Below are 14,995 nucleotides of genomic sequence, written 5' to 3'. Positions count from 1 at the left end.
CATTACATGTACATAATTTATATATTAGGGTTGAGCCAATATCACTTTGAACCAATACCAATACAGATTCTTGAAAATTGTAACAATATAAATTTGTTCAAAATATTGATTAATATTAGTGGCCGAGTGTTTCACTCCAATTTTTAGCATCAATTTACCAGAGTTTTGCTATAAAATATCAAAAATTACAACAGAATACACATGTAACGAAAAAGTACAATTTTTTGACATTGTATTGGAACAAAATCAATAGAAACTTCAAATTTTGCAAAACTTCCAGGATAATTAGTCTCTGTGAAAGTTTTGTGTGCCATTGTTGTGGACCCTACAAACAACTAGAATGCTCGAAAAGTATTGGCCGGCATTGGTAAATAAATCCAATAAAATTCAGCTGATACTTTCTAATACCGATATCAGCTCAGCCCTGATACTAGGGCAAATCAAAAAGTAAGTTACACCCCCCTGTATAAAACAAACAAGACACATTAGAAAGAAAATTAATTATTGGAGAAAAATGCACGAACATTTAACTTTTTTTGACATAGTCACCAAGGTATTCCTCCAAACACTTTTTGAATCATGTGACCAGTTTTTGATTTCTTGTGTGTAAAAATTCCGTCCAATTTCAATTGAGTTGACTTTTGTGCTCATTGGTTAACAATCGTGGCACCCAGTGAGAGCACAGTTTACTATACACCCAACTGGTCATGAATCAGCATAGACACACTATTGTATGATATGTTCAGTTCACTTGCAATCTCTCTTAATTTTCACATGCTGGTTGGCAAGGATGATTGCATTCACATGCTCCGCTTTTTCGATAGTGTTCCAGTTGCAGGGTGCCCTACACACTGTTCATCGTTCAAGTTCGTTCTTTCGAACATCTGAAAATTTCCTGATCATGGGATGTGACATTGCATTCCCACCATACACATCGACAATTTGGCGATGGATTTCACTCTGATTATGCCTTCGTGACCACAAAAATCGGACGACCGAGCACAACTCAATGTTGGACGCCACCTCAGTACGACACGCCAAACTGACACGGTGACAACTCTCATATTAAAGCAGCTGCAGCATGGCTGCTTTGGGTATGGGGGAATACATTCCGGACAGTGCTGCCACCAAGTGTGATTATTTTCTCTCTTTTATTACAGGAACACGGCTCGGATGTAACTTACTTTTTGATTCACCCACGTATAATATTGGTTTCTTTGTGCTGAATGTAACTCCTGTACAACCTTTTTTTAAAAAATATATGTGTATATTTTCAGAGTGCATCAACCCCTGGTTTGTCACAGCTTCATTCTTCGTTTCCAAGCAAGAGCTTCGGAGCATCTCCTTTCACGTCGACTCCAAACAGCAACCCGATCAATGAGTTCTTGTGGTTGACTCAGGAGACGAAGAACAGCCACAAGCAGACAAATCATAAGGACTCTTTTTACCCCACTGCTGGAACCAATGAAGTCCATCAGTCTGTCAGTGGTATTTTCTGTGATTCCCCGAGCCCTCGTCTGGTTGTGAAAGACCGGGGTTGGATCGTGAAGTCATGTTGTCAAAACGACAAAGTGAACTTGCTGAAGGACCCAACCCCGGGTGCTGTGGATAAGCTTAAAGACAATAGTGCCGCTGCTGCGAGTTCGCAGGGGCTGATCTGGACAAACGAAAAGCTTCGGCAGCTTGAGGACCTCTATGCAAACGATGAAGTGTGTAATTATGCAGCGGAGATGGAAAAAAATGAATTTTTCCAACACGGAGCTCAAAGAAACACAGAGAGCAACTGTTGTGAAAAGGTTCAGCAGGGGCTTCCGTTAACAATCAACAACTTTGAACTTCCGTTGAGGAACAGTGATGTGTTGTGCGTGGGGAAAAGTGATACTGGTGATCAAGAGCAGAGTGCAGAAGTCCATTCGCTGTCATGTCCCCGTGTTGGCAACAAAAGTGACTTTGTTTCCTCAGATTCTCCCACCCTGAACAATTTGTGGCACACGTTCACAGCCAAAACAGAATGCTCAATCGACGACCCCAGCACCATAATACAAAAGAATGAAATAAACATAGCTCAGAATCCTAAATCATCATTCTCCCCTACAAAATCTTCCTCTTTTTCTCCCTCTATTTGCGAGAGTAATCACGTGTTTTCCTGGCCGCTGACAGTGGAAAATTTTCATTGTCAGTGGAGAGGAGTGCCGTCAAAACTGAAGCTTAAACATGCTATGGATATTTTGTCTATGAAAGTTCGAAGCTCCAGTCGAAAGCGTGAGTTGCCAGTTCGTCCACATACCTTAAACATAAGTTCCAAATGCCACCAGTACAACATCGACTACCTAGTCCCTAGTCAGAAGTCCTCCCATGGTTCCCCTAGTCGAAAATATTACTGTAAGTTGTCACCAGCACTTTCAAACAAATCTAATTCTGCCCATGCTGGTGAAATGGCCGAATCTGTGAACACGCCAGTGACAAGGTATGCACAGGAACAAGTGCACAAGAATTCCTTCGAAGAATCTTTCCAGAATGCTAGTGATGAGAATAGACTGAAAGATGATGATGAAAGCAATAGTTTGCAAACAAGTTGCAGAGATCTCGACTCCAAGGTCGTTTATGACCAAGTGTTCTTGGGTAGTGCTCAAGAGCAAAAGGTGACAAACGTGAGTGATAATTCCAGTAGGACCGTGTTGAAGACTGTACTGCTTTCTGTGCGAAGCGAGGATGCTGTGGTGAAAGAAGAAGTTGTCGAAGAAGGCAATGAGAGTCCCGTGTCAACTGCAGGCGAAAGTGGAAACAAGGATGAAGGGTACTCAACGATGTCGAGTGATGTTCAAGGTGAAGTGAAGGATGGAGATTCGACACAGCTCCACAGAAGTACAGAAAGTTCATTGGATTTAAGTGGCACTGCACGATACATACCAAAGAACAGCAGCACTCACTCTTTGCATGATTCAGGTGTCTGCATACAGAAGTGTCTTGAAGATGTAAAAGAAGTGAGTGACGAAAATGACATGAACAAGGAGAGAAGTTTTGAAGTGCCGTACTCGCAGCCCACTTCAACGATTCTCAAGGGAAACATTTGTCTTGAAGGTGACTTCAAAATAACTGCAAGTCAAGACTTGCCGCTTGACAGTGCAGCAGAGAGGGAAACATGTCATAAATCCAAGACTCCTAAAACCTATCCATCCACTGTAGCTGATATTTCATGGGACTTAGACCAGTGCCAGCCTACCAATGTTGCCAATGTACAGGCACCGAATTTATCTGTGAATAGTGATGGCCATCTAAAGAAATGCGACAAATCTGACTTGCCTAGGAAAGTACTTGAAATCAGTGCCAGAGCAAAGTTTAATGAAATCGAAGACGACCAGCTACCATTAGTCGAAGATGACAATGACTCAGATATACTTTATATTCCTTTAGAATTCAAATTATTTTCACACGTTGCCAACCCAAGGCATAGTTTTCCACCTGCTAGATTCGTACACCCGTATCAGCATATAATGCGAAGCTTTTCAGATTCTCATTTGTGCTTGAAATTCATGCGTGCTTTGAATTCCCAGTCTCACATTAGTGGAGATATCTGGAACAACCAAGGGTTGCCCGAACAGTCTTCCTCGGCACTAGATATCAGCTACAGTTCTCCGAAAGGAAATCTCGAGGGACAACCACATCCACTGAGAAGGAGCAAGGCGCAAGCGAGTCTTGGAGCTCAACATGACGAGAGTTTAGTCTGCATTGAAACAGAATTTGGCCTCTCCTGGGGACACTTGTCGAGCAGCATCAGTACCGAATCCGATGAGGGATCGGACGGATGGGAACAGGCTGATTACGTTCAACACTGGCTAAGGCTGGATGATACACGAAGTACCTTGCAGTATCAGGAGTTATCTCTGGAATACGACCAGGCTGAAATGGAAGATTGGAGTATGAATCTATCTTCTGAAGACATTCCAAGAAATAAGGATTGGAGGAAATTTTCAGATATGAAAGACTCTGAAGCGAAGGCTCTCAATTGGGACTTTAAAGAAGGTAGGCTAGCGTCGACACCTGCCAGGAGTGACCATGGCTATGGGGGAACAATAGGGTCTCTTCCGAGTATTCAGGAAAACAACCTTGAATTGGAGGAAGATTCTAACGAATGTTTATGGAACAGCGCAAGTTATCTAAAATCGGAAAGTATTTTGGACAGCCCTATGAACTCCCAAGATCAGGAATGGCCATACAGGCAGGAACAAAATAAGAACTGGCCTTACATAAATGAACAGAAGGGGCAAAATTTCATATCTCCAAAATCAGATAGATCTGACTTTCCTCTTAGTTGGTCTAGTTCAGACAGACTTTCTTGCTGTGATTCTGAACAGTTTTCTTCTGAATTTGAAGCACTGTGCAATTATAGCTGTGATTCTAGTTCAAAGCGTAGCTCAGCTGCCATGAGCGACACCTGTCCAAGTTGCGAATCCAAACGAAATTCAAAGTCTAGCGAAAATGGGAGCATAGGAGAGTACGACGATTCCGTAAGTGAACCTGTAAATGTTGGCACAGACTTCACGAGAGACTTTTACAGGCTAGTGAAGTTTGAAAGCAGCAAAAGTTTAGCATCGTCTTCGAAAAGTTTGGCTTTCTCAGATGGAGGATCTTTAAGAAGAGGCCAGACGATCGTTCCTGAATCGGAGAACGACATACCACCACCGGACAGAGAGGAAGCTTTGCAGAGTGTGTTGAATTTTATTGCAGAGCAACAAAAATATTGCCAAAATAGAGAAGTTCAAGACTGTGCCAAGGAACAGGAACTTATCGGGAGAATGCCAGATCACAATGCAGGGGATCCTGTTACCGAAGAGCAAGTTGAAGAAGTTAATCAGGTTCCACAAGAAAATATCCCTAACCAGAGCGAAAAAGAATCCAAGAAAGATCAAGAAAAGGAAGAAATGGAAGACACAAAAGAGATCCTGAATTCTGAGATGGCAGACTCCATAACGTCCCAAACATCAAATGCCGGATCAGAGCGTTTTCCCTCCGATGTTTCCACACCAGATACGGTCATCACAAGTTCCAGCCTGAAGAAGAAGTTCAGTGAATCAATCCACAAGGGTGACAAGTTTGAGGAAGAAGATGCTGTGATGAACAAAGAATCTCCGGAACCTTTACCCGAGCCACCTGAAGACAAGGAAAACCAGCCCGTAAATAACAAGTGTGATCCTTCGGTACCTGACAAGAAATCAAGTGTCATCGTCTTGGGGCATGCGAGAGTTCCCAGTTTCCACGAGAAGGCAACTACCAAAGATGTGATCGAGGAACTGAATCGAATGATCAGGAAAGGAGAAGTTGACGAGGAGAATGCCGCTGAGCATGCCGCACAGAATGACTCCAAGGTTGATGAAGGCTGCAGGACTGGATGGGTGCATGTGGAAAGAGACATAGACTTCAATGATCCTAAGGTAATGTAGTGTGCTCCACCATATGTCTTTCTAGTATTATTGCAGATACATGAAATTAAAAGAAAATAGCAGTGTGTGCATCAGCTTTAACATTATTTTTTTTGTTTAGATATTAAACTCCGTGTAAAATTGCTTTTATTGAAATTCGCTAAGCTGATACTCCTGAATTTTTCTCATATCAAATAAGCATCTCTTGTGTCAAGGTGCACTGTTTGTCACTTCAAATATTATCAAAAATGAATGACAATTGTTTGAAATCTATCATCAAGAGAATAAGTTTACTATTGATTACATATTGATCCATGCATATTGGTGTGTGTGCATGTGTTGGGGATTGTGTTGATCACACATGAAAACACAATGATAAAAAGCACACACTGGTTCTTTAGGATACTTATATTCTACCTGTTGTAACTACACTGAAAACAAATGCTTAAGAGTACATTAGTCGGATATTGTCCTTTGTATTGTCCAGCTGCACAATTATCACCGTGATTCGCTCCATGTTGCTTTTTGCACACTTAACGGTTTTCCCTCCTTGGCGCCTACGCAAACAGCTGATTCTTAAGATCACAAACGCCTTCTCTTGATAAAAAAAAAAAAATAGTTAACCCATATCATCAAAACCAAACACTATGACTACGTGATAACAATAATAAATGAAATACATTCCTATACAGCGTGTGTAAAGTACAATGTTGCTTGGGCAATCACCAAATTTCAGTTGGTGTACAAACAATTGAATTTGTCTGTCGGATTGTGTCTATGCAACATATTGAACACCAGGCTGCAAAATGCATGAACTAGAAACATGAACATTTATCTTTTATATATCTGCTTGAGATTTAATGCTGAGTGTTTTCTTTGTTTAGAGAAAAGCAATTGCTATAATGTTACTTAACATTAGCTCTCATCAAGATAAATACATATTAATTTGAAATGTTTCTCTTTTTAATCGTTTAAACTAATTGAACTCTTATGTAATGTGGAGGATAAGTTATATAAAAATGCACGATGTATTATAGTTAACACATTGTGATTTTATTTTATTATATTCACAGGGACTTACAAAAGGCAGAAAACTTTTTGTTTTAACCCTAGTTAACTTGGAGGGAGGGGCTGCTGCCAGGCACACCACCTCCCAATCTTTCTATAATCCTTATCAGCCCCCACCCTTGGGATGTGTGTTCAGACATTACACTCATGCAGTTCATTCTTATTGTTTCTTTTCCATTTTCTTGCCTTTGTTGTTAATGATACTTTTGTAATTATTATATAATTCCACCTATATAAACAAGAAATACATTGATGCAAAACTAATGTTTCTTGGAGTTTTACTCAATGAAAAAAAATGTGACGCACACTAGCAATAACTGGTTCTTGATTTTTATGATTTTTTATTATTAATAGTATTTTTTGTAATTTTATATTACTACACCTATATTAACAACAAAGGAACCATTGTAGTACACCTACTTGGAAATTCATGCTGAGATAGATTGTTTTGTATAGAAAACCACATGCTATTGTTTCTTTATTTCAGTTCCCATGTTTTTTACACATGTTCATGTTCGAGTTCAGGTTGCATGTAAAAAACATGCCAATGTCATGGTGGTAACGTTATTGCCTTGTATTCAACACGTACTGGGTTCAATCTGTTGTGGAGACATGTTGCTTAGTGGTTTGGATCTATTTTAAAGTAGTATATCCAGTCCTGATTAACCCATATATGCATAAAGTTGATTTAAAACGGAACTCAATGTTAATGCTGGATTGTTATAATGTGATAATTGATGAATTTTTTTTTTCTCAACAATATCATTACAAAAATTGCTATGGTGATGCATTTGCACAGCACTTCTGCAGTAAAGTGCCAATTGCATTTAGAATATATTAAGATGGACATATATTGAGTGATTAAATTTGTTACTTTCAATTTCACTGAAAAAAAAAAACCCAACATATTTAAGCTTTTCATTGTTGTGGTTATGAACAATCAAATTTCCATGCACATTTCTGTTAATTCAAGAGGATTTTTGCAAAAAATGTTGACAGTTTCACTCCATGGTACTAAATTTTCTGCATAGTGTTTTTGAATAGACATTTTGCAAATCCATTTACATGTAATAATCCCATGCATTTGCTCCATGAGTAGGCCAGAGCCAATCTCTTGGATGTGATGCTAGCCTCCAGCGGCAGTTCGAGTGGAAGCTCTGGGTCAGGCAGTTGTAGTGGAAGTGAAAGCGGAGAGGAACCGGCCGACTACCAACATCTGCATAGGCTGCACCGCTTCCGCCGACATAAAAAAGGTAAGTACTAACTTATTGAAAAAAGATATATGTTGATTGTTTTGTTTTGTGTGTATTGCAATGTATCTTTTTAAACCAGCAGAGGAAGAAAACTTACGGTAAAGTCGCGTGTTTCATATAGATTTGCAGTGATCATATTCCAGTGGGCGCACATAGAGTACAGAAGTAATGTAACGTGAGTAGTGGTGATTTGTTCAAAAACGTTTACACTCCTTGATGGAGTGTAGAGAAATTGTCTGTCTAAATTGATTTTATGTATCTAAGCTGTGAATCGTGGACGCATAATTGCATGAATATGTTGTACTATTTGTGCATGGTGTGTGAAGCCTCTCATGTCAGTCTGAGGCTGCTCTTCATTATGTAGCGGTTAGTTAGTATATCATTTGAAAAATGAGATCTGGGTTCAGTTCCAAGGTACGGCATAGAAAAATTTATCAGCTGTTAAGTCCATGCTGTGTAAACATATTTGTATAGACTGTAACTTTTTCTTATATAATCTAACATTGTGGAGGAACCCCATGTTTCTAGTTCGATTGTTTAAACATCCACAGATTTTTCCCCTTCTGTTCGTTTGGGTGAGAGATTCGTCACGCCACAGAAGTTTTTCACTGCTGGTTTGAAAAGTGAGTACTCCATTAATTCATGTTTGAAGTGGTACTTTTTTTATTCCAATGAGTTGGGCATTCCTATTTTACATGAATACACTTTTTCTAAAGAAATGAATGTGCTGTCTTTATACTGGGCATTGCCATTGCCGACACTGTATTATTTGCACGAGGAACCCACTGACAAAAGCTGTTCTGATTTCGCATATTGAAAAATTAGGATTTGGTATCTCACATTTACGTTTTGGGGGTGTTAGGGGTGGCGTTCTGACAAGGCACCCCAATGTCTCGCAGGCCAACGAGGCCATGTTGTCCAGGATAATGTTCTGTTGGGGCCTTGTTGCCCGGCGTGTCCTTATATGTGGCGAGTGGAACTTTACAGATGAAAATTTCAACTAGGATATGGAGATTTTATCCAGGGTTGTTAAAGGTCCAGGAATTTTAAATAAATCTAATTCCGGTCCAGGAGAAAAAAGTCAACAAGCATAAATGGGATCTGGACCGTAAAGAACATTTTTATCTGTAAAGTGTTTCAGTTCAGTCCAGGAACCTTTTTTCCGGATGAATTTGAATACAGTCCAAAAACCTTTTTTTCTGGATGAGAAACTTTTATCCAGATTAATTTAAATAGGGTCCAAATTCCAAATTGAAATGAAGCAATACGCAACTTGGACCGAATTTAAATTGTGTGAGAGAAAAAAGGTTCAGGTTATGTTACAGAACCCAATGGAACCCATTAGAATGTATGGGATCCTGGATCTTTAACAATCCCAGGATTGTTCAAGATCCAGGAATTGTTAATAAATTCAATTCCCATCCAGGAGAGAAAATCAGCAAGTGTACATGGGTTCTATACCATAAAGAACCTTTTTCCCCAGATGAAATTAAATATGGTCCAGGAATCTTTTTTCCAGATGAATTTAAATATCAGGTGGCCACGATGGCTCAGTCGGTAACGCATCTGACTACCATGCTAAAGGTCTCGGGTTCGATCCCCGGCCGGTTCAAATCCGGGAACTTTTCTAACGTTGGAAGCGGCCCCGGTGCCCACCCAGCGTCGAATAACATGGGTACCTGGGGGAAATCCTGGGGGGTAAAGGTGGTCAGGGGCGTGATGCTGATCACATCACCCCAACCACGACCGGATCAAGAAAGTGTGGGGCGTTACCCCCACACCCCTATACGCCTTCATGGCGTGGTGCTATGCACAGGGGAGCACTTTACTTTTTTTTTTCTTTTTTAATATCATCATGAACCATTTTTCTGGATAAATTTAAATATGCTTCAGGAACCTTTTTCACCAGATGAATTTTAAAATTGTCCTCCAGGAACCTTTTTTTGTGGCTGAATTTATATACGGTCCAGGAACATTTTTTCAATGACCTACATGGAAGTTTTCGTGTTTCCGTGTTGCACAGTTGGATAGTTTTTCTCCGATTAATTTCGAAAACTCACCGACTTTATTCACTATTATATATTTTTTTCTTCTTAGTGTCTTGGATTCCATTTTGTTTTAGTTAAAGGGCTTATCCCTATAATGTGTGATAGCCTATGTGCTGATGTGCCCATAATTAAAAAATCAATCACATTTACATTTTGATCTAAATTCAATTGATTATAGGCTACATTGAAGTCAAACATTTAATTTGACTTTTAAAAATTTATTTGACTTTGTTACAATTGTTGTTCTCAAATTCTTCAATATAAGTACATTAACAATTCTAAAAAATAATGTTCTCATGTGTGTTCTTCAGATTTAAAAGAAACTTGTGTGTGTTCTTCAGATTTAAAAGAAACCAGCTCCTCCTTGGATAAGGTTGTGCAGGAATTATATGAAAAATCCATGAGCAGTGGGGACAATAGTAATATAAAAAATTGTATATTTTTTTCATATGTCCAGGTATTCTTAGAAGTATAAAAACATATGTAATTGCTTATATTGTGAGTAAATGTAAGGAAATTTCACATTGAAGGCTACGTGATGTTCTCTGGCATCTGAATAACATGTTGGTTGAACACAAACTTTAGGAAATTAATGCAATTTTCTGCATGTCATTGTGCACTTGCCACTTGGGTGTCATTCAAACCAGAGCACTTTTTCTGTAGACTTGATCTAGTTCTTTGCATATGCCTTTTTCAGAATGGAGAGGAAAGTGGGTGTCTGTCATTTGTATTGAGGTGTTGCTGATAACAGAAGAGAGTTTTTTTTTTGGAAAGTTTCACACACACACACACACACACAAAGCATGGTTGATAGTACAGAATTTTTCATAAAATGGGAATTGTCGCTTTCCTGGCGACGTGATTCAAACAGGAGTTCTCAAGATAGCAGCCAAGTTAAATCGATGTTAGCTTCGAACATTTCAAGTGCATACATTGCTCTCCATCTTCAGGGAATGTGAAAATGGAAACTAGTATATATTACTATGATGGGGCGTAGTTTGGTTGCTGTCTTTCTATTGGCTGACTCTGGATCCTGGTGTTCTCATTGGCTGGTGTCTTATTTTTAAGGAGTAGTGCATTCCAAGCGTGACTGAGGTGGAGTCCCACATCTCTGTTGAGATTGGTGCTTTCTGTGAAATGGCTATGCTTTCTTTACTCGTCGGTCCAAGTAACTAGCACACTGGGCTATTATTTTGGTGTCTGTAAATAAAATCCTGTCCCCCTCGGTGGTGCTGTGTTCTGCAAGTCCTGAGTTCCAAGTTTTGCATATACATTTACAAGACTACCTTTTTTACGAACCAAACTGAAAGCTGAAGTTAACTCTGCATTGGTCATGCACGGTCTCTAATTCTAGGTGTGTGGTTATAATGTCACCATTTATCCGTTATTGTTTTGTCAACACCCTCTCTTTGTCTTGCTGAGATTGTGACCTTCCTCCTTCACTCCACAATTTTGTTTTCAGTGGTAATCAGATCTTTGAGCCACGGGGAAGGGTGGGGGGGGGGGGGGGATGATTCGTTGAAGTCCTGTTCTGTTGAGTCCATGCGCGTTCAATGGTATAAGTTTTTATTGAAAACATATTCGTGTCACGAATGGTTAAATATACATTCTTAGATATGTCCTGGGATATGTAAGTATAGTTGTTATGTTGCTCAGCCATCAGTGTAGTGCAAGGCTGCTTTCATTAAGGATGATTTTGTTATTGTGTTTTGAACCTCACATTGCACACAATGAACTTTCAGAAAATAGTTTGCTTTGAATGTAGCTACGCTATGCTGTGATCATCCGTAGAGATTTCCATTGGTTGTAAGGGTGTGTGTGTTTATGGAAAATCGTCTTTCTGTGTGTGCTTGGTTTTTGCCTTGCACTTCACTCGCAGAATATGCAGTTATAATATCTTGTAAAGTTTCTCTTTTAATACATTCTCGGAGGCTATTTGTAATGGTTTCATCTAATTGAAAGGTAAGAAATGGAAATTACAGCCAGTGACAATATTTTTAGATTGATTTTATTTATTTTTTTGTATATGGGTGATTCTACAACTAGGAGACACTTAAATGTTTTATTTAAAAGTTTTCTCTTGATGCTAGATGTGTAATATTTTAATGCAACATAAGCAGCAAAAATGAATTTTCACTTATAACTTTTTATTGAATTATTGAAAATTTCAGCCTCCATGCTAATGACTCGAGTGGTGGTCATGCTAATGACAAGCCAGCCATCTTTGATTTTTCTCTTTATGATGTTGAGTTGAATCATCTGCAATTTTGGGATTCTGATTTCAAACCATTCAACAAGTAAATTCTAATTTTATTATTAGATCCCGAACTAGATATATTTTTTCATTACATACACTGTCATCTGGTAGCAAAATTCTGAACTAGCCCATCAACTTTGTAGACAGTGCCAACTAGTGGCAGAATGTCAAACTATATTGTTTTTATTCCATTCAGTACCATCTGGTGGCAAAATTTTGAAAAACATCAACATCATCTGTACGGATCTCGCTCGATGAGGATGCCATGATAATCAGCAGACAAATATAGGCTCTCGCTTAACCTAGCTGCTGTCCTGTAAACAACTTGTTTGTTCGAGGGTTGGGTCGGGTGGGAGGTGGGGGTAGCAAGGACTGCTCGACTTCTGACACCCTTTCAATGTTGCCAAACGTACATGGACGAGAGGTCAATTGAATACGAGTGTGTCTGTTGTGTATGTTGTTTGTACCGAAATGAAGGGCAAAACCGTACATAGTAAGAGTCGAGAGGTGATTTCGAATGTTGTTAAATTTTTTGACAACGAAGCGAGAGAAGGGCATTGCACGTTTCCGATCAATCAAGCTACAAAGCGTGCGGCGGCTGCAGTTCAAATGTCGGACACTTTCATTAAGAAAATTAGAAAGGAAGGAAATTCCCGGGGGGAAATTTACGACACCAGGTAAGCACAGGTCTGCCGAAAAGCATAGAATTGTTGTAGACGACTATGACAAGTGTTTGATTAGAAGAACTATTGGTAATTTTTATACGGTTGAACATGAAGTGCCAACAGTAAAAAAAGTGCTTTCGAAATTAAAGAAAGAAATTAATTTTCGGGATAGTCGTGAAACTCTTCTCAACATTATTTGCAATGACTTAGGATTTAGTTTCCGAAAGTGCAAAAACGTGAGAAGTGCTTTGGTGGAAAGAAGTGACATCGTGTCCAATCGAACAAGTTTTCTGATAGCATTGAGGCGAAATGAGAAGAGTGACGTGAAAAGGCCAGTTATATACTTAGAGGAAACATTTACCCTTGAGAACTACACGGTGAAAAGTGTTGGCAGGATGAAGGCAGTATACATGGTGCTTTATCAAATACCAGTGCTGGAAGGATGGTGATCATCCTTCACACCGGGAGTGAAAATGGTTTTGTACCAAACTGTCTACTTATGTTCAAAGCTAAACAGAAAACCGGAGATTATCATGGGGAAATGAATGCTGAAAATTTTGAACAATGGTTGATTGCCCGAGAAAACCTCTTCAAATCATTCTTTCTTTTTAAAATGTAAGCTGTGTGTATATTTGATGGGTTATTTATTTACATAAATATTGTTTATGCGAACCTTACCGCCCCAAATTTATCTTAAGTTAGCGCCTCTGGCCTGGTCCCCCCAATCGCCGCCACTGTCTCCAAGGATATAATTATAATTAATAATTAAATTGAAGATAAAATCTGTTTCTTAGATGGAAATATTTACTATTGCATAGTAAGAATCACAACTATGACAATAGATTTTATTGTTATTAATTATTTAAATCGGGAATCGTCACGAACGCTATCCATACTTCTTCAACCTCGCCACCCTGAACATCGCGTTTTGCGGCAGATCTGCCAGAATTTCATCTGTCAGAGAACAGCTGTGAGGCATCGTGGCAACAGCGTGCCATTTGAGAGCAGAGGAAAAGAAGAATTTCCCCCATATTCTTGTCTGCTGCTGTTCACTGCGACAGAAACAAGTGGGAGTGGATTTTAGTTCGCATATTTTCCGGGGGTTTTCTCTTCTTTGCTGACCAGTATATATAATTTTAACTTTGACTTGTAAGAAAATAATCGTGCCGAATACTCTACATTTCAACAAGTTTTTAAGTATCTAATATTTTTAACACATTTATATGCTCTGTATATGCTGTAACGTGTTTTCATTAAGGAACTATATTTTTGTGCTCAAGCCTTGCGAACTTTCCGTTCAAAGGCATGTTGCCATCTCGTATTCATTATCAGATTCCGTTCATTTTCTTGTATTTATACATCGGGCTCGTTTTAATTGCTCTTTATTTTACATGATTCCATTCTAAAAGAAACCTCGCATTGCGACATATTGATCTTCCTTCCCTTGCATTTCAAACTATTGAAATTCTTTCCCTTGTTTGTCTTTTTTCTTAGTGCAGACAGTGAAAGTATCAACAATGGAGATTGCAATGCTGTTACTACGTCACTGTCAAGATAGGTTGCACCAGAGTATAGTGGCAAAATCCCGAACTAAATCAATTTTCATTCCATACACTGCCATCTGGTAGCAAACTTCTGAACCATCACTTTGCAGACAGTGCCATGTGGTGACAAAATCCTGAACTGTCAATATTGTTTAAGCAATGCAATTTGGTGGTAAAATGCTGAACTAAATATTTTTTTCACTGAATGCAGAACCATCTAGTGGCAAAATTCTAAACTAAATATATTGTTTTCATCCATACACTGTCATCTGGCAGGGCCTCCCCGATGGCACATTGATAGCACCGTCGCTTTATAATTAAACGGTCCCGGGTTCGATACCTGGCGGAGGCCCATAGTGGTTCGGATTCCACTTTAAACTGTAGGTCCAGTCCCGATTAGCCTTACTGTGCACAAAGTGGACTTGAAACAAACATGAACTCAAACCAAACTGTCATGTGGTAGCAAAATTCAGAACTAGCCCATCCCCTTTGCAGACAGTACCATCTGGTCGCAAAATCCTGAACAAAGTCAATATTTTTCATTGCAGGTAATGCCATCTAATGGCAAAATCCTGAACTAGAGCAGTTTTCATTGCATGCAGTACCATCTGGTAGCTTAATCCTGCACTATGTTAATATTTTTTCTTATGCAATGCTATCTGGTGGCAAAATTCTGAACTAAATGATTTTTGGCATTCCATACAATGCCATCTGGTAACAAAATTCTGAACTAGTCCCTC

The 14,995-nt window shown here is 39.2% G+C and overlaps 1 protein-coding gene across 3 annotated transcripts in view; it reads left to right on the top strand.

The window, feature by feature from the left end:
* LOC145994027 (uncharacterized) overlaps nt 1-14,995 on the top strand; it is a 358,614-nt gene that overhangs the window by 339,704 nt on the left and 3,915 nt on the right. For 2 of the 3 annotated variants that reach the window (XM_083130114.1, XM_083130110.1), the window contains exons 11-13: nt 1,278-5,432; nt 7,588-7,741; nt 8,293-8,364. In XM_083130114.1, the coding sequence (XP_082986240.1) occupies nt 1,278-5,432; nt 7,588-7,741; nt 8,293-8,364 (4,381 nt within the window). The remainder of the gene's footprint in view (nt 1-1,277; nt 5,433-7,587; nt 7,742-8,292; nt 8,365-14,995) is intronic. The other variant, XM_083130119.1, reaches the window with a different exon arrangement.

The sequence above is a fragment of the Lepisma saccharinum genome, chromosome 1 (assembly GCF_977018435.1).
Source record: "Lepisma saccharinum chromosome 1, izLepSacc3.1, whole genome shotgun sequence".
Lineage (NCBI taxonomy): Eukaryota > Metazoa > Arthropoda > Insecta > Zygentoma > Lepismatidae > Lepisma > Lepisma saccharinum.
Note: the sequence above shows the minus strand (reverse complement) of the source record. Positions and strands in the feature narration are given on the sequence as shown.